Raw genomic sequence first — 20,285 nt, 5'->3', positions numbered from 1 at the left:
TTATTTTAAATGGAATTTCTCTATCTCTTCCTGCTGGATTTTTGTTAGTAACATATAGAAATGCTGATGATTTGTGCGTTTCATTATATATCCTGAAGCTTTGCTGAAGTTGTTCATTGGTTCACTTAGTTTTTTAGTTGACTCACCAGGGTTCACTAAATAAATTATAACATATTCTTCCAAAGTGATACATTTATTTCCTCTTTGCCTATGCTTATTCTTTCAAATTTGTTTTATTGTCTTGTTGCTAGAGATAACATTTTAATCACAAAATTGAATAGTAATGGGGAAAATGGACATTATTGCTTTACCCCTTTTCTTATTGGAAAGACCTTTAGCTTATCCCCATTCTATATAGTGCTGGCTTTTGATTTTAGATAGGTATTACTTATGATTTTAAGCAGTTTTTTTCTATTTCTATGCTTTCTCATGTTTTTTTTTTAAACAGGAATGGGTGATACAGCATCTCAAAAACTTTTTCTGCATCTATTGAAACAATGTGATTTTTGTTTTTTTATTATGAATTCAATTATGTTTATCATTTTTCTAATAATAAACTGGTCCTGCATTATTGGAATAAATACAACCTTGTCATATTATATAATCCTTATGATATGTTGTTATAGTTTCCTTAACATTTTATTTAAATTTTCTGCATCAATAGTAATTAGGGATGTTGGTCTATAGTTTACTTTCTCGGTTTTGATTCTGTCTGCTTTAAATATCAGGATCACATTTATCTCATAAAAGGAATTTGACAGATAGTTTGTGTGACATTGAAAATAATCACTCTTTAAAAAATGTTCTGTAGAATTTGCTTGTAAATCCATCTGGTCTTGGTGTTTTTGTTTTTGTTTTTTGCTTTGGATGTTAGTTTATATTTTGTTCAATTTCTTTTTCTAAGATAGAATTATCTAAATACTCTCTTTCCTATTTTCTTGATATAGGTACTGGATATTTTTGTAAGTGTTCATCTATTTTCTTTAGATTGTCAATTTTGTTGGTACATAGTTAAATGAAATAGCTCCTAATAATTGCTTTTATTTCTTCTTCATTCATTGTAAATTCGCCTTTTCATTTTTGATACTGGCAATTTGGTTTTTTTTTTCTTTTTAAAATCCAACTTGCTAATGACATTTATTTTATTTTTTCAAAAACAAGACAAAACTGAAGAGCCAGTTTTTAAGGAAAAACATTTAAAGTATCAATAGTCATAAGAAGAAGATGCTGCAAATAACTAATAATTAGAGAAATGCAAAATGAAACTCAGTTTATCTTCACAAGAATCCTGTATGGTAGACACTGTAGGTATCATCATTTTATACATATGGAAACTGAAAACTTGAACTTAATTTTACTTTTATACCAGGGTTTCCTAATCTTGGGTCTGTGAATTTAAAAAAAAATTTTGATAACTATTTCAATGTGATTGGATTTCTATGTAATCATTTCTATTTTATTTGATGCATTTAAAAACATTGCTCTGAGAAAGTCTACAAGCCCATCACACATACACACACAATGTTAAGAAACCTTGATCTAAGTCCAGGACTCTTACATCTCTCTAATCAATAATAATTTAGAGCATTTTCTCAAATGACTACAAATGGTTTTGATTTCTTCACAGGAAAACTGCCTATTCATATCTCTGACCACTTATCTGTTGGAGAATGACTTGTATTCTTACAGATTTGACAAAGTTCTTTATATATTTGAGATATGAGACCTTTATCTGAGAAACTATAAAATTTTTCCCCAATTTTCTGCTTCTTTTCTGATCTTGGTTACATTTGTTTTATTTGTACAAAATGTAATGTTTAGTTTAATGTAATCAAAATTATCCATTTTATACCTAACTTTGCTCTCTATCTCTTACTTACTCATAAACTAAAATCCTAAAAAAATACAAAATAATATTCATTTCACCAGAAAATCAATGCATTCTAAATCAATGAAAACAACCACAGCTTCATTTCTAAAACAGTATGGTGTATTTCTACTCCTCTCTGCCCCAACCCCATTGCCAACCCAAGAGTAATTCAGGACTCAAACTCTTCCAAACTTAATCTGCTACTGCTATAGTGATGAAATGGATTCAGTTCCTCTGCAGCCAGAGAATATCTTAGATGGTCTGGAACCTAGATTTCAATGAAGTGCTGAGTCTGTCTACTGTGAGGCTCCTATGAACATTATTTTAACCATGTTTACTTTAAAACAGACTTTCAGATCTGCCAACAAGATGTTGACAGAAGCCCCTCCTAACCCTGGACATTAGAACAAGTAAGAAAAAAAAAAGATCCATCTTTTAAGGACAAAGTAACACTCACAGAGGACCGCTAGGTGGCACACTGGATAGAGAACCCACCCTGAAGTCAGGCCAACTCATCCAACCTCAGATACTTACTCTCTGGGTCAGTCACTTAATCCCCTTTGCCTCAGTTCCTCATCTATAAAATAAGCTGGAGAAGGAATGGTTAGACCACTCTAGTATCTTTGCCAAGAAAACCCCAAATGTGGTCACGAAGAGTCAGTCACGACTAAAACAACTGAGCAAAACAAAACAAAAACACCAACAGTCTTTGTATGAGGCAATCGTTGCTGAAATATCTGTTGGCCACTAGGTGGACCCAGTCCCTTGTAAAACCAAGGGCAAGATAATGGCAACTCTAATTAAATTAGTGGAATAAAAACCCATTAGATCACAAAGTTGGAAGCCATATTCCATTGGACATAAACCTAATGTATAGTAGTAATAGCTAAAACCGTGGAAGGAGTAGGACAGCTAGGGATCCAGAATTAGTCCTATCACAAAGTAGCAACCTGAACTTAAACCATTTAGCTGTTCCTTTTTGTCTTCTATTGGGCTGTGGCCTCTGTGCCACATTGAAGGACACATTGAAAATATGGTTGACATACACATTGCCAGAGCTAGCTCAGTGTTTAGGAGGCTCTGAAGGAAAGTGTGGAAGAGAAGAGGTATTAGACTGACTACCATACTGAAGGTCTACAGAGCAGTTGTGCTGACCTGTTCATTGTGTGCCTGTGAAACCAGCACCATGCCAGGAAGCTGAATCGCTTCCACTCGAATTGTGTTAGGAAGATTCTGAAGATCGCCTGGTAGGACAAGGTACCAGACACCGAGGACCCTTCTGGAACATAACTGCCAAGCATTCAAACACTACTGCAGAGAACGCAGCTCCAATGGGCGGGCCATGTTGTTCAAATGCCAAAAGTATGTTTGTCTAAAAGACTATTTTACAGAGACCTCACACAAGGCAGGTGCTTGTTAGGGGTCCTTGACCAGCAAGGATCCCTATCTCAGTACGCAATGATGAGGCGGGAGTCAGGGAAGATGCAACTCCGATTTATTGGCAGACATTATCCAGTTTTATAGGGTTTTGCACTACATAAGCAGAAGCAGGTGTTCAAGGGGTAAGGGGATGAGAGCATGGGAAGATCGATATCTGGTGGGAAGAATCTGGATTGTTGTAAACTATGTTTCCTACAAGCGTATGGGAAAAACTAGGGCTGTAGTAAGGTAATTTCCATGGGAGTATGGGAACAAAGTGGGGGTGCTGTCCTACAGTATCTACGGAGGCATGGGAAGGCTCAGGCATGTAGCCAGCTGATATCAGAGCTGTATGAGCTATGTGAGGCATGGGGCAGGATGCCCTTGTAAAGTATCAAAGATGTTCCAGTAAGTAAAGTATCAAAGCATTGTTGTGTTAGGCACTGGTTCAAGAGCATTAGGTAGTGACCAGCTGGGTTCCTCCTTCTGGGCTTGTGAGTCCCTGGTGAATGGACTCTGCCTGCATGAGAAAGTATGGCTACCAGAGCAGGAGGGGGGCTGCAAGGGGGGCTGCTAGGGACGGAAGTCTTTCCTCCGGGGGCCTCACCGTTCCAACTCCTACTAAGCCAACAGGCCAAGCGCTAGGGTCCGAGCACCCCCGGGGTCAGCACTAATTCCCTACAGGTGCTCACATGGAGGTCAGAAGAAGCCATATAAGGACACTTTCAAGGTCTCTCTCAAGAACCTTGGGATTGAATGTGTGGCATGGCAGACACTGGCACAGGACCACCCAGTATGGCATGCCCTCATCAGAGAAGGTGTTGTGCTCATACAGCACAGCAGAATTAAAGTATCTCAAAAGAAACCCAAAATGCATAAATTTAGCAAATCTACCCCAAATGCTCACATGGACCATTTGTGCCCAACCTGTGGTAAAGCATTCCAAGCTCGTATTGGTCTGTTCAGCCACAGTTGGACACACTGTAACTTGACTCTAATATAATGGTGTCTTTTTGGTTCTTTTCGAGAACGAAGGACAACTAACCTGTTTGTCAAAAAGCTGAGAACTTTCTGTGATTGTTATGAAAATTTTAAAATGAGAAACATATGAAAACTTTTTTTAAAAAAATTAAGTGCCTTATAGATACTCTCCTATTTACGAACATCCATACCAATAAAATAACTTTCCACAGGCTATGATACCCCTTCGAACAAAGTACTGATCTTGGCTACTGGTGGCCAGAAGCTTTTCTGGACTATTATGAGAACCTTGACACCATTTCTCATAAAAATATGTTCTAAGTTCTTGACAAATGACTTTCAAATGAACTTTTAGAACATAGTCTATTCTCAAGAAGATTGCTGAAGTTATTAGTATCAATGGGTTGTTAACCTGAATCAGGAATTAGGAGAAATAGCATTAGTGTAATTTTCAAATCCAAACAAAAAGATTATGGGATTAGGTTACTCACACTTTAACTGGTTCTGTAATATCAGGCTAAGCAGGCTCCTCACAACATACAGTGCCAGGAGCCAGAGGGAAAATTTTTATTATTTTCCCAAGCTGGGTTATATATGACTATGAAATGATAAGGTTCACAAGGTTAGTAACAAAATTGGGATGAATCTCATCTTCAAGTGGCAAGTTGTCTTAGTTGGAGGACAGAGAAGTCTAGCATTTATGTAGCATTTACTATGTGCCAAGTACTGTGTTAAGCAGTTTACAATTAATATTTCATTTGAGCCTCACAACAACCCTGCGAGTTAGGTGCTGTTGTTGGTTGTTCAGTTGCTGTTTCAGTCCTGTCCCACTCTTCATGACCTCACCTGGAGTTTTCTTGACAAAGATACTAGAGAGGTTTGCCATTTCCTTCTCCGGTTCATTTTACAGATGAGCAAACTGAGGCAAATAGGGTTAAGTGACTTGCCCAAGGTCACACAGCTAATAAGTATCTGAGCTTGGATTTAAACTCAGGTTTTCCTGTCTCCAGGCCAAGTATTCTCTCTACTGTGCCACCTAACTGCCAGAGAAGTTTAAAGCTTGTCATTTTTAGTCAGGTGACTGGAGAATGTAATAGTTGGGCAGTTTTGACGCAGCTATCTAAGATGCATCCTATATGTTTGACAGGGAAAAGACCTTTCTTACAGTGAAAGAAACCTAGGCTTTCTTGTGGGCAGAATATCATAGTTATATAGCTGACAATAAAACTGCTACTATGATTCTAAGTAGAATTCTTCCAGAGCTCAATTAGTACAGAAATGGAAAATGGAGGGTACCCTGTCTCTTTAAGACCCTTTTCATAAGGGGCAGGTAAGGGTTAAAAAGAAAAAAGGAAAAAAAATAATTATTGTCAAAAGATGTAATATAATATTGCCTCTGTTGTGGATGAACATTTTGATACCTAGCAGAGTGGGAAAAGAACTTTGGTTTAACATAAATCGTTGAAAATGTGTATGAAGAAACAGCTTATGGGATTTCGGGAAGTTTTGGAGAGAAAATGATCTGTAGTGTGGATCCAACAACCTCAATCTCTTTGTTAACAATGTGGAATGATGCCTCACTTATGTCGGAACAGTTTAATGTTATAAATAGCCAGAGAAATATTTATTTTTTTAAAAAGTGAGTAATTTTAAGTGTGAAAGAAACAGTTTTAACGGCACTGGTCAGTCAACTAAAATTTATTAAACACCTACTATGTGCCAGGTGATAAGGGCTGGGAGTACAAAGACAAAAATCACTCTCTGCTCTAAAACAGCTCACATCATATTGCATATTGGGAAGCCGATATGCAAACGACCACATACAAACAAGATATGTATGCAGAATAAATTGGGGGTTATCTCAGAATTAAGGTACTAAGATTAAGGACTGGGAAAGGCTTCATGAAAAAGGTGGGACTCAAGCTGAGATTTAGAGGAAGCCAGAGAAGTCAGGAAGTAGACATGAGGACAGGGAGTGTTTCATACATGGGGGACAGGTGGTAAAAATGCTTGGGATTGAGAAGTGTAGTGTCATGCTTGAGTAACTGCCAGTGCCACTGGTTTGCAGAGTATGGGAAAGGGAGTAAGATATGAGAAGCCTAAAGTGGCCAGGTTATGAAGGGCTTTGAAAGACAAATAGAGAATCTTTATATTTGATCTGGGAGGTGATTGAGAAGTACTGGAATGTATTGAATAGGGAGGTCAGATGAACAGAACTGCATTTTGGGAAAATCACTTTCATGGTTAATTAAAGATGGATTGGAGAGGGAAGATTTGAGGCAGGGAAACCAACCAGCATGGCATTCTACTAGTCCAAGTGGGAGATGATGAGGGCCTGCACCAGGGTGGTAGCAGGGTCAGAAGAGAGAACAGGACGTATAAAAAAGATGTTTCAATGACAGAATTGACAGAAATTGGCAACTGATTGTATACTGGGGTGAGAGAGAGAGAGGAGTTGAGGGTAACACCTAGGCTGTAAGCCTGAGTGACTAAAAGGATGGTGCTACCCTCAATAATGATTGGGAAGTTAGGAAGAGTGGGGTGTCTAGGGGAAAAAATAATGAGTTCAGTTGTGGACATGTTACGTGTAAGATGTACAGGAATATCCTGTTCAAGATAGCTAAAAGACAATTGTAGATGAAAGACTAGAGGTCAGGAGAGAGGTTAGGCCTAGATAAGTAGATCTGAAAGTCATTTTCATAAAGATGATAATTGAAATAATGGGTGCTTATAAAACCATTAAGAAATAAATGAAATTGTAGAAAGAATTCTGGCCTGGTTTCATATACAGGTGACATTGGTTCTGGTTCTAGTGCTGTCACTGGCTAGGGGTATTATTTAGGAGAAGTTACTTAACTTCCCTGGGGCCCAGTTTCCTCATCTGTTAAAAAAATGGACACCACCCCCATAGTTTTCAGTATAGTCTGAAATTTTGTTTTGTTTTAAAAGCAAAAAAGGTAGCATTGTGGAGTGGGAAAGAATCAAAAGATTTGGATTTGGACAAAGAAAATGTCTTAAAATACAAGCTCTGTCACTTTGTATGCAAAGAAAATCATTTACCTTCCTTGGGCCTCTGTTTTCCTCGATTGTAAAATGACAGTTTAGGCCTATACAATCTCTAAGCCCTCTTCTAGTTCTCTGATCCTATGATTGTGTATAACATATTCCCCTTATGTCTTATTATATCTTCCTTCTCTGTAATGAAATTCATTCAATAAGTACCTTCCAAATACTTAATCTCTTTGGGCTTCAGTATTCTCATCTGTAAAATGAGGATAATAGACTAAGTGATTTCTAAATTTCCTCCTTTTAAATCCTAAAATCCTACGATAGAAGCATTCAAAGCAATATTCTCAGCACCTGGCAGAAACAAAGATAAATAATTGAAATGAATTGAATTGAATGATCCCTGACTTTAAATAGCTTATCAGTTAGTAAATGGAGATAAGACATGTATATAAACAAGCATATTTTAAGGTAAAACATTATACATGTATAACAAAACTATAACCAAAATCAGAGAATCAGAGTGCAAGAAGGGGCCCTAGAAATAATCTCCCTTTATAATATTTCTCACCTTTGTTCCCTTCTCTCCACTCATGCTGAGGGCCTCAAGAAAGGTTCTCAATAAACTAAGACGATAACTGGACACCACATTAAATCTTTGTTTTGTTGTTTTTCAGTCTCTTCCAGCTCTTCAAACTCCATTTGAGGGAGTTTTTTTTTGGCAAAGATACTGGAGTGATTTGACATTTCCTTCTCCAGCTCATTTTATAGATGAAGAATTGAGGGAATCAGGGTTAAGTGACTTGCCCAGGGTCATGCAGTTAAGAAGTGTCTGAGGCCACATTTGAACTCAGGTAGATAAGTCTTCCTGATTTGAGGCCCAGCATTCTATCCACTGCACCACATTGCATCCTAGCACCAGACGTCCCAGTTGTCTTGACTTTTATCTTGCCATTAGACTTGGATGATTCTAGAAACAAAAGTTAGGCTGAAGACTATGCAGCTCTGTCCACCTAAATCTGATTCATGCTCAAGTCAAGACATCAAGCCATGATGTCACTGTACTCTTTGAGAAGGATAAACAACAAATGATACCATCAACTACTGTGCTAGCCTTCTAACTCTTCTGGCCTCAGGGGTTCCTGTACCCCACCCCTCTGTCAAGATGATTTTCCTAAAGCTCAGGCATCCCTTTGTCATTCCCTATCTAATGAACAAATATACACTCCTCTGTTCAACATCTAAAAACGCTTCATGATCTGGCATCAAACCATTAGGGTGTGAAATCCTTAACAGTGGGTATTGTCTTTTGCCTTTGTTTGAATCCCCAGTTCATAGCACAGTGTCTGGAACATAGCTGGCCCTTAATAAATGCTTACTGACTGACTGACTGACTTTAAATTAGAGCCCACTGTCCTCAAAGAATGAAGAGGTATATGGGAATCTGTGCCATGCCCCTAGGTGTGCCATTACCCTTCCTGCACACCCACCACGGTCCAGCCAAATTTGCCTTGTTATGCATCTATAGTACAGCATCTCCTGTCTCCGTGCCATTACCCTGGCTCTCCTAGTCCAGACTTGGCACTCATTCCTTCCTCACTTGTGCTTCTAAGAATTCCTAGTTTCCATCAGGCTCCCTCTTCTACATGAAGCTTTTCCTTTTCCCCTCGGCTGCTTTCTCTCCTCTCCCCTCATTATCTTATATCCATTTGGTATTTATTTTTATATGTAACATTTTAATCCACAATGAAAATAGCATTTGTACGCTGCTTTAACTTTTGCAAAGCAAAGCACCTGAAGCAGGCAGAGGTGAGAGACTCGAGTTGCTCTTCTGTGTTCCAAACGCACTCTCTATCCACTGACCCACCTCAGGCTAGATTGTAAATCCTTCAAGGGGAAGGAACTATTTTACTTTCCCTTTGTCTTTGTATCCTGTCAGCACCTAGCACATAATAGGCCATTAAAAATGATTGTTAATTGTTGACTTTTGATGGAGTGAAACTGCTTTTTTTCACGGAAGATAAAATCCTTGGGCCCAATAAGTGATTTGCCCGGGTCACAAGGAAGGCAACTGTGCCTGTATTTCAAGCCAGGTTCTTCCACTAAATCTCAAGATCACTTGACTTTCTGACTTCAGCTTAGGGACCAGACAGAAAAATATCCTTTATTGAGAGGGACTATTTCCTTTTTGTCTTTGTATCCGGGCAGCACCTAGACCATAACAGACCTTTAGTAAAGGGTCACTGATTGTGGATTGATGATTGGATTAAAACGCCTGGAGGTACCGCACAGTTAAAGAAAACCTAGGCGTAGGAAGTGATTTGCCCAAGGAAATAAAGTCACAGGGAAGGTAAGGGAACCTGTATTTCGAGTCAGGTTCTTTCACTAAATCCCAGTGTCTTTCGAGCATCACCTTCCTGGTTCTATTTCCTGACTTTAAAAAACAAAACCAAACCACCACGTTTAGTCCATCCTCGGCCCCTCCCAGGCCACAAGAGTCCAGAGTCCGAGGTAGCCCAAGAGCCTCGTGGTGCGCAGAGCGCAGCCAGAACTACAACTCCCAGCAGCCTTCGCGCGGCATCCCGCGGGCTGGGCGGGGAAGGGGGGGCAATACGGAGCCGGGGCTGTGCTGAGGTGGCAAAGGAAGCGATCCCGGATGTGGCGGAGCCCCGGCGGCTGCGGCGGAGGAGAAAGAGGAGGGGAGGGCTGAAGATGGACTCCTCCGAGAAAGCAGCCGCCACCTCCTCCCCTCGGGGTCGGCCGCCCCGGGGTAGACCCCCGAAGCTGCAGCGCAACGCCCGCAATGGCGTGGGCAAAGGTGGGGAGAAGACTCCGCATATGGCAGCCTTGATTCTCGCGAGAGGAGGCAGTAAAGGCATCCCCCTGAAGAACATCAAGCACCTGGCGGGGGTCCCGCTCATCGGCTGGGTGCTGCGCGCAGCCCAGGACGCCGGGGTCTTTCAGAGGTGTGCATGCGCAGAGGGGGCCCAGGCTGACGGCCAAGGGGCGCGGGGCGAGGGGGTCAGCTTCCTCCCTCTGACAGAGCCCTCAGGAGTGGGCGTGGAGAGGGTTTGGCGGTGGGGAGCCGGGCTCCCTGGAGAAGAGGGTTTTAGCCCCTTCGGACGACGTGGGGGCAGCTCTCAGACCTTCCCCCCTCTTTATTGTTCCACTTCTAAAATAGGGAGATTGCTTGTTCCTCTCACTGCTTCCTCTTTTCCTCTCCCCACTCAAAAAGATGCAATGAATGAATGAATGAACGAACGAACGGCATTTATTAAGGCTTACTATGTGCCAGATACTGTCTGAGGCAATAGGCGATGTGTTTAGAGGTCCGAGAGGAGTTAATTAAACCCCGTGGACGATGTCTTGTTGCTTACTTCAAAAGGGTGACAAAGGGGATTCAGGGATGGGTGAAACGTGAGATCATCCAGGCTTCATTTAATTCCCAATTCCGAGGAACCTTCCCAATCCTCTGGCTGTGTGAGTCAGCACAATCTATGGTGCAGCCCATGTTTATGCATAGGTGAAAGATAGGGAGGATTTATAGTATGCAGCCTTGATGGTTTTATTGTAATGTTCTTGTAAATGATTTCATCGTTTAAATTCGAACATTGCCCTGTTCAGAGAACTGCCAGTGCTTGACCCTTGATCAGTCGATCCCAGGTGCTGGGCCCGTTGTAAATCACCCGAAGATGTCCCTGCCAGCTCTTCAAGGAGATAGTCACATAGATGACTAAGGGGAAAGGAGAGAATATTTCTTAGTAATTATGAATTGAATTGCTATAGCCTCAGACAGTGGCTAAATTGCATGTAAATAAATGTATTGCTGTGGGAATTGCAGTATTTCAGGTTTTTTTTGTTTTGTTTTTTAGTGAAGAGGTGATGGGGTGTAGTGGATTGAGAGCTGTCGGTCAGTCAATAAGCATTTATTATTAAATGTCTAGTATGTGCCAGACACTGTGTATATACAGAGAAAGACAACAGACACTCCCTGCTCTCATGGAGCTCATAGTCAGATTGATGGAGGAGACAATGTGCAGAACAGTTGTGTGCAAACAAGCCATATGGGGAAATAAAATGGAGATGATCTCTTGAGGAAAGAGGTACTTACCTGAGTCTTGAAGGAATCTAGGGAAGCCAGGAGGCAGAGATTAGGAGGAAGAGCATCCCAGGCTTGTGGGGGGGGTAGTTGAAGAAAATGCCTGGAAGGGAGAAATGAAGTGTTTTTCTCTTGAAATCCAGTGTTACGGGATTGCAAAGTATGTGGAAGGGTGTAAGGTGTAAGACTGGGGTATTTGGGGGCTAGATTATGAAGAGCTTTGAATGTCAAACAGAAGACTTTATATTTGATCCTGGAGGTGAGAGGGAGTCAATGGAGTTTATTGAAGTGAAGAGGAGTTAGATATTGGGTCCGATGTTCTATTTAGGAAAATCACTGATGACTGAATGGAGGATGGATCGGAGTGGAAGAAGACTTTAGACAGGGAAACCAACCAGCAAGCTATTACAGTAATTCAAGTATGTGATAGAGGGCTGCACCAGAGTGGTGACAGAGGAAAGAAGGGGGTGTATTTGAGAGATGTTACAAAGATAAAATCAAGAGGCCTTGGCAACAGGTGATGGAGGGGTAAGACAGATCAAGGATAACACCTAGGTTGTGAGCCTGGGTGACAGGAGGACGGTAGTACCCTCAGGGAAATTAGGAAGATTCTGAAGGCAAGATAATGAATTCAGTTGTGGATAGTTGGAGATTTGAGACTGAAGATCAGCAGAGAGATTAGGGCAGGATAGATAGATGTGAGAATCATCAGTAGAGAGATGAAAATTACATCCATGGAAGCTCATAAGATCACCTAGTGAAGTGGTATAGAGAGAGAAGAGAAGGGCCAGAAAAGAGCCCCGGCACCAGAGTCGAAAGGGCCTTTGCTCACACCCTCTGACACACACTGCCAATGTGACCTTGGGCAAGCTACTTGATTTTTTTCAGTGATCTAGGCAGCTCCCTAAGAATATAAATGACAGGTGGTGCCAAGCAGCATTGGTACAGGAAGTTCATCGGGAGATCTGTATACCATTGAAGTCATAGGCCCAGCCAGCCCCTATCTCTTTCCCAGCTTTTTAGTAGTATGTTTGTGTTCTACACCTGGCTCTGTACATGGCATTTCGAATTGGTGCTGGAAAAATGTTCATTAAATGAATTCAGGTGGTTTATAAAGGTGCTCTTGGCAGAGGAAGTTCCTCACCCAGCAACTCTCTAAACAAATGAAACACAGGCCCAGTGTCTTTCCCTAATAAAGACAATAAATTATATAGAGACAATAGGAATCCACACAAATTCAAAGAACAAAAAAATCCAAGAAAAAGGCTAAAGGAAAAAACCAAGCTATGACTTCAAATGTTTTTATAAAACTGCACAAAATATGGGTAACAAGCAAAACTTGCTCCAAATTAGAGCCATCCAAAAGTGGAACAGAATATCTTAAAATGTAGTAGTTTCCTTTTTTTTTTTTTTCAAGAAAAGATTGGATGACTATTGGTTGGGTTTATTATAAAGGAAATTTTTGGTTGTATATAGGTGGGACTAGGTGACCTCTGTAAATCATGGAATTTTAGAACTGGAAGGGGCCTTAGATAGCATTTAGTCCAAACCTTATTTTGCAGATAAGGAAAGCTGAAGTCCCAAAAGGTGAAGTGATTTATCTAAGGACACATCACTAGTTGGTAGCAGAGTTGAGACCATAACTGCCAAGGCTGTTAGTACATACTGATTTCTACTGTTCTGTAGACCTGTCTTACTTACTGTCTTACTGATACCATATCTCATTTCCCAGAGCAACTCTTGCAAATCTTTTTCCTCTCCTCTTGGCCCTAACTAGAACTTCCTATATTTAGCAGGTAGTAATAATAGTGACTGACAATGAAGTACTTTGTACTTCACATATATTATCTCATTTGAGCTTTAAAGCAACATGTGAGATAGATATTATAGATATCCAGTTTTATAGATGAGGAAACAGCCTCACAGAGCTTGAGGACCCTGGTCAAATTTCTAGTCATTGTCAGAGATGAGTGAGATTTGAATCTAGGTCTTATCTGATTTCACATTCCACCCTTCATTTACTGCTGTATGTGTGATCTCGCCTCCAACTTCAAAATAATTGAAACAGCCTACATTTCTTCAGCCCCTTCTTCCATTATTCGGAATTTCTCAGCATTGTGACTCATTTTGTCCTTTTGCCCATTGTTCACAGAATAAGAGGTATTTCTACTATTCTACTTTGCATTATTATCCCCTTTATTCCCATCTTCCCCAGGATATTGTTTCAGCTCTCACCCATCTCTCAGGGGAAGCAGCTTGCTGTTATGAGGGGAAGGTGCTCAGTTCCAAGTTAGAGGACCTAGATTATGAGCCTGGGTGACAGAGAGGGTGGTGGTGCCCTCAATGGTAATAGGGAAACTAGGAAGATTTGGAGGGAGAGATAATGAGTTTAGTTTTGGATATGTTGAGTTTAAGATATCTATTGGACATCTGGCTGTAACCCCACCCACCCTTTAGTTCTGTGTAATCTTGGGCAAGTCATGTAACCTCTTTGGGCCTCAGTTCTCTCATCTGTAAAATGAGGGAGTTGAACTAAGTGACCGATAGGGTCCCTTCCAGCTCTAAATCTATGTTGTAGTCTGTAATTTGTTTACCTATAGATATGCTCAAGTCTCTCCAACCCTCACCCCACTAAAAAAAAATTCTCTTGACCTGTGTTCCATCGGGCTACTGCCTCAGCTGTCTCTCACCATGTTGTTACACGTCTTGAAAAAGTTTTCTGTATCTAATGCTACTATTTCCTCACTACCTGTTCTCTCCTCAACCCTTTCCAATGACCACCAACCACTTACAGCCCCTCCCTCCACTCTTTTGTAAAGGCAGTAAATTATGAGTGTGGCACACTGCATAGAAGGTCAGGCTCTTGATAGGTTGCTTAGTTTTGCCACTGCTTTCTTCCCCCTCTTATTTACTCTTTGTAAAAAGAGGTGTCCCTGGGGAGAGGGAAAGGAAGGGATATATAGGAAAATGTAGGCATCCTAAACCTAAAAGGCATCAATAAAATTTTAGTTTAAAAATTTCTTAAAGTATCCCTTCAAAGATCACCTATGATTTAAAAATCAAATCCAGTGGCTCTTTTTCAGTCATTGTCTTTGACTTTTCTATAATTTTAAACATTGTTGTGCTTTCCCTTATACTTTTTCCTCCCTCAGCTTCAGAGACCACCAGTCTCTTTTGGTTTTTCTACCTCTCTTATCGTGTCTTTTTCACCTTCTCTTTGACTGAAGCGTCAAATCTTAGCTTTCTCTTTGAAAAGAGTGGCTAGAGCATTAAATTTGGAGCCAGAAGACTTGGTTTTGAATCCCGCCTCTCACTTATGTCAGTCTCAGTTTCCTCATCCAGAAAATGGGAGAAGTAATGTTTGCTTTGGGGCACGCACATGGTTCATTGGAAAGAGCACCGGACCTGGAGTCAGAAAAACCTGAGTTCAAATGCAGACTCAGACACTTACTAGCTGTGTGAGCTTGAGCAAGTCACTTAACCTCTGTCATAATTCACTGGAGAAGGAAATGGCAAACCACCAAGGAAACCCCATGGAGTCCCAAACCTAAGTATAGCACTTTGCCAACTTATCCTTGTCAGTTTCAGTTCTTTCCCACACTGTCAATTACCACCTCTATTGCAGGGGCCCCCAAATTGGTATCTCCAGCCCTGACTTCCTTTCTGAACTCCAGACTTAGAAAACCTAACTACATGTAGAACACTTCCACCTATATGTCCCAACTTAATCTCTATATGTCTAAAATTGAGCTTGTCATCTTACCCCTGTGTTTCTTCTCTTTTAAGTCTTTCTCTCTGTGGTGCCAGTATTTACTCAGCCTCCCATATTTAAAACCTTGGCAGTAATTAATTCGTTTACCCTCCTAAAACTCTCAGTGCCATTCAATTACCAGTTGATTGCGTCTCTGCAATATCTTTGACATTCAGCCCTCCTCTCTCTTCCCACTGCTACCACCCTATTTCTGACACTCTTTACTACTCTTCTCAACTGTTACTAATACATTACTAACAGGTCTTCCCACGTCTACTGCCCACCTCTCCATCTCACACCCCCCAAATCCATACTTCGTATTACTGCCAAAATAACCTTTCTTATGTGTGCATCATGTCACTCCTCTGCTCAATAATTTTAGTGGCTGTCAGCCAAGTGAAGCCTGGATTACTTTGTTTGACATTCAAAGTACACCGTAGTCAGGCCCACCCTTCTTTTCCAGGCTTACTTCATATTACTACTTTTCACAAACTGCATACCAGCCTAGTTAGATTACTCTCTCCTCTCCAAATACACCCAGTGATCTCTTGCCTCTCCTTCTTCCTCACACTGTCCTCTAAGCCTAGAACGTCTTCCCTGTTGAATTCCTACCCCTTGAAACCCAACTTAAATGCCTCTTAATTATGTAATATTGTATTTTCCTTTTGTGTCATCCCCTTACTAGATTGTAAAATCTATGAGGACCAGCATCTTATCTAGTCTAAACTTTGTTCCCCAGTGCCTAGCATAGTGCTGTACACACAGTAAAGACTTAATAAATTGTTATTGAATGAATGAATCATAGCACAAGTTCTTATTGCTATAGCCTGAGTTATTGCTGTAGCCTCTTGCCATTAACAGCTGCGTAACCCTACTTTAGCAAGAATCTAGCAACTTTTATTCAACCAATTAAGTACTGGAACCTCTGTGTTTGAAAGGAAGCTTAAGGAAAGCATGTATGTTTTTTTTTTCTTTTGCCAGTGTTTTAACCAAAACAACAATTCTCTAAAGGAAGTTATGGATAGAGCCAAACAGAAATAGGAACTGGCACTAGAAGATATGAAGGCGTTTGAAGTATGAACTGGAGAGATAAGGGAATGACTGTGGTTTCCTCTTTATAGCTATGGATAGGGGTAAATGAAGTATTACAGAATCTCAGAATAGGAAGGGGTCTCACAACCATCTTTCAGCTACCTTCCTGAAGAGGAATCTCAACATCCTACCTGATTAAGTAATTGAAGAATAATCAGTCCTTTGTTTAAAGACATCAAGTGAAAGGCAAACCACTTCTTTCTAAGGCAGCCCATTTCAGCTATTGGACAGCTCTTTTAGGAAATGTTTTGCTTATATTAAGCCTAAAAGCTGCCTCACTTTAACCCATTTTCCCTAGTTATCTGAGGGCAAGAAAAACAGATCGAATCTAATCTAATCTCTCTTCCAAATATTTGAAAATGGCTATCAGGCTACCTTTCCCCTATTTTTCTCTTCAGTTTCCTCTTTTTCAGGCTAATTATCCCTAGTTCCTTCATTTTATCCTTATATGGCAAGATCGCAGGTCTTTCACCATCCTGATGAGTGATATTAGAGCTAGAAAAAAACCTGAAAGAACATCTAGTCTTACTGCCTCATTTTGCAAATGAGGAAATTGAATTCCAGGCAAATGATTTTTCCCAAGGCCATAGACCTAGTTGGTAGTAGACTTGACACTGAAACAGTGGAAAAATGTAAATCTGATAATGCCTAATTTGTCCTGCATTTTAATAGAATGAGCCTTTTCATGAAAGCGAATTTTTTACATTATTGAAGCTTACTCCTTTAAATCCTAAAGCTTTTTTTTTTTACTATTTCTGATATAAATCTTTCTAAAATGCTATATGTATATCCCTGGCTTTAAATAGAATGTACTAAATATAATGTTTTCTTAACCTTTAGTAGGGCTCAGTCCCTACGTCTGGCACATCCTAGCTGTGCAACCCCAAGCGAGTCATTTAATCTCTCAGTGCTGATTAGCAACTCTCTAAAACTCATAACTTACAAATGAGTTGCTCATGATAATCTTCAAGGAGCTTTCATATTAAGAGTTCCCTGCCCTGATGAAATTATAGATCTGTAAGTTCTGCTGGGTTCTTAGAAAAAATAAATCTCAAAGTCATCTCTCAGTTGTTAAGGGCTTTGCTCCTTAGCTATCCTTGGCAATATTATCATTATCAATTGATGTCACATTACTTTCTAAATACTGGAGGGTGGGGAGAGGACATTAAGATTCAGCCCTGAACTATTCAGTTGTAGCCCAGAGGAGTAGTTCTTGGAAAAGGGGGCAGCAACAAGTCATGTGAATGGACTGAGAAAGAGGCTTCCTATTGTTAATAGGATTGAGCCTCCTCAATTCAAATTAAACTTCTCCCTTATTAAGGGACTGCAGTCTCCAAAGAACTGTCAGATCTGCCATAAAACTTGGAATGCAAAAGTTGTGTTTTTGCTTCTAGTCCTCATAAGGTGTTAAGGAGCAGGTTTTAAAAATTCTAACAAGAAGAAAGGCGACCTGACTAGATTGGAAGTCAGGAAAAGTACATAAAGGTGTTTCATCATTTCCTCTCTTGGTTCCTCATCTCTTGGGCAGAGGAGCAAGAAGCAGTACTTTCTGCCTTTTTTTCATCCTTTTATCTTTCTGCCTCTCTTTTTCTCTTTGGTTCGCAGCTGGATGGCCTATGTGACCTCATATCAAAGTAGTCCTTACTGTTATAAGATGCAGTAGAGGTGACCCTTTGTTCTCAAAGGCTATGCCAGAGGAACACGCACTCTAGCAGGTTCTACTGTGCCAAAAATATTTTGACTAGGATCCCAGCAATAGACAATTTGTTTTCAAACTCAGTTCAGAGACCAATAGGCTGATCATTCAGCGATAAATTCCTTGCCCATGGCAGCCCACAAAACAGAGAAGAATGCAAAATGGACCTCAGCCTTTCGCAGACGACCTCTATTTCTGCAGAGCAGCTTGGTGGAGGAGTGGAGAGAACACTGGCCCTGGAGTCAAGACCTGATTTCAAATTTGGCCTCAGACACATAATAGTTGTGTAATTCTGGGCAAGTCACTTAAACCTATTTGCCTCAGTTTCCTCATCTGTGAAATGAGCTGGAGAAAGAAATGGCAAGCCTCTCCAGTATCTCTGCCAAGAAAACCCCAAAATGGGGTCACAAAGAGTCAGACATGACTGAAAGAACTAAACTACAAACAGCAATCTGTTTCTGCAGTGATGGTGGCAATGGCAGAAAACGGGGCAAAGGATGCCCCATCACCTAGTTTGGTTCTTTTTTTTAATGTCATCTATAAATTTTACCTTAGTTGTTGGTACTCTGAATGTGAGATCTTTATAGAATGAACAATGAGTGGACATACTACTGGGAGAATGGAATTAGATTTATCTTGACATTCTTGCTGTAAATAAAGCCAGAAGAGAGAAAAGAAAATTGAAGGAGGTTTCATAAGTTTATCCTTGGAGAGGTGAATAAAGATATTATTGGAATTGGTTTTATCATGCATCCAAAGGCATCAAAAAAACATATTTTCAGGGGACATTCATTCAATTATGTTCATAATTATTTGTAAAGCGATCACTGTAAAAATAGTTTTAACTTACATGCCAACATCTATTTCAGAGGGTAAAATAATGAAATTTTGAAGAACACCATAAAACCCTGTGGAATTTGAGGATTTCTTTTTTTAAAAGTCACTTTATTGATGCCTTTTATCTTTATCACAGTCATATATGATATGACCCACACCAGATTGAACCCTCTTGTTCCAAAGAAAAACAGTTAACACAGCTGATATAGAGACCAGTATCTGACCAATATAGAGACTAGCATCTGACATTGTGTATTCTGTTTTGCCTAGTATTCGCCTACCTCTCTGCCATGAAGCAAGAATCATGTTTCATTAATTCAGAGTTTTATTTTTTCATAGTTCAGAGTTCATTTTGCTTTTAGTGATTTTTTTTAATATACATCATTTTAATCATTATATATAGTTCTTTTGATTCTGTTATTTTGTTCTATATAAGTTCATGGAAATCCTCCTGCATTTCCCTAAATTCCTCATATTCATCATTTTATACTGCACAATTATATTTCATTGCTACAGTTTTTCCATGAGCTCTCTAGTTTATGGACATTCATTTTGTTTCCAGTTTTTTGTTACCACACTATACAGCTATCACTATGTTAGTATATTAGATTTGGATGGGGTGGGGGAGGTTTTGGGGCAGTTGACTTCCTTGGGGGTATTTGCCCAGTAGTATGATTGCCCCAGTAGGGCAAGGGGTTTGGAATGTTTGGTCACTTTTCTTACATCGTTTCTAATTGAGATACAGAATAGTTAAATCACTTTACAGTTACCCCAGTGGGGTGTCAGTGTTCCTGTGTGTTAAAAAAAAAAACTTTTAGCACTTTTTCTCTTTAGTTATCTATGCCAATTCTTCTGATTAAATTCTGATAAAACCTTGGAGTTGGGGCAGCTAGGTGGCGCAGTCAGTAGAGCACCGGCCCTGGAGTCAAGAGGACCTGGGTTCAAATCCGGCCTCAGACACTTGACACATGTACTAGCTGTGTGACCTTGGGCAAGTCACTTAACCCCATTTGCCCTGCCAAAAAGCAAAAAAAAAAAAAAAAAAAAAAAAAAAAACCTTGGAGTTATTTTCATTTGAATTCTCTTACTCTTAATAATTTGGTTACTGTTAAGAATATTATCCTCGATTTATAGAAGTTGTTTTTGATAGATTTGCATGTTTTTGTATTAAGCTAGAAATTACCCAGAAAGTACATATCTTTGCCAGTTCTTGTTAAATATTTCTCTCCTTTTGATCAAAATCATCTCTGTTACATCAGTGAAGTTCAGCCAGCCTTGTGTCCTGTTGTCCACTGTCTAAAGTTCTTAAGATTTACTGGCTAGGAGGACATCAATCACACTGCCAGATCACTGCCCAGAACTGTGATGTTAACAGAGCACAGTTTATATTTGTATTTGATAACCATTTGTTGCCTCATGCCTTTGTTTACAGGCAGCAACCCATGAAAATGTTGGCCTATATCCTTTAGATGAGTTAAATGAGCCTAACATAGTTGGGGAAATTCTAGCATGTTATTATTTACCAATCAGCAGT

General features: G+C 40.0%; 1 protein-coding gene across 1 annotated transcript in view; it reads left to right on the top strand.

Moving 5' to 3' along the window:
• The first annotated feature begins 9,856 nt into the window (after nt 1–9,856).
• The window catches only part of CMAS (cytidine monophosphate N-acetylneuraminic acid synthetase), a 29,271-nt gene continuing 18,842 nt past the window's right edge, over nt 9,857–20,285 (top strand). Inside the window, exon 1 of the mRNA XM_036760313.1 lies at nt 9,857–10,242. Within this exon, the coding sequence (XP_036616208.1) occupies nt 9,989–10,242 (254 nt within the window). The 5' untranslated portion in view covers nt 9,857–9,988. The remainder of the gene's footprint in view (nt 10,243–20,285) is intronic.

This window comes from Trichosurus vulpecula, chromosome 5 (assembly GCF_011100635.1).
Source record: "Trichosurus vulpecula isolate mTriVul1 chromosome 5, mTriVul1.pri, whole genome shotgun sequence".
In the NCBI taxonomy this organism is placed as follows: Eukaryota; Metazoa; Chordata; class Mammalia; order Diprotodontia; family Phalangeridae; genus Trichosurus; species Trichosurus vulpecula.
Note: the sequence above shows the minus strand (reverse complement) of the source record. Positions and strands in the feature narration are given on the sequence as shown.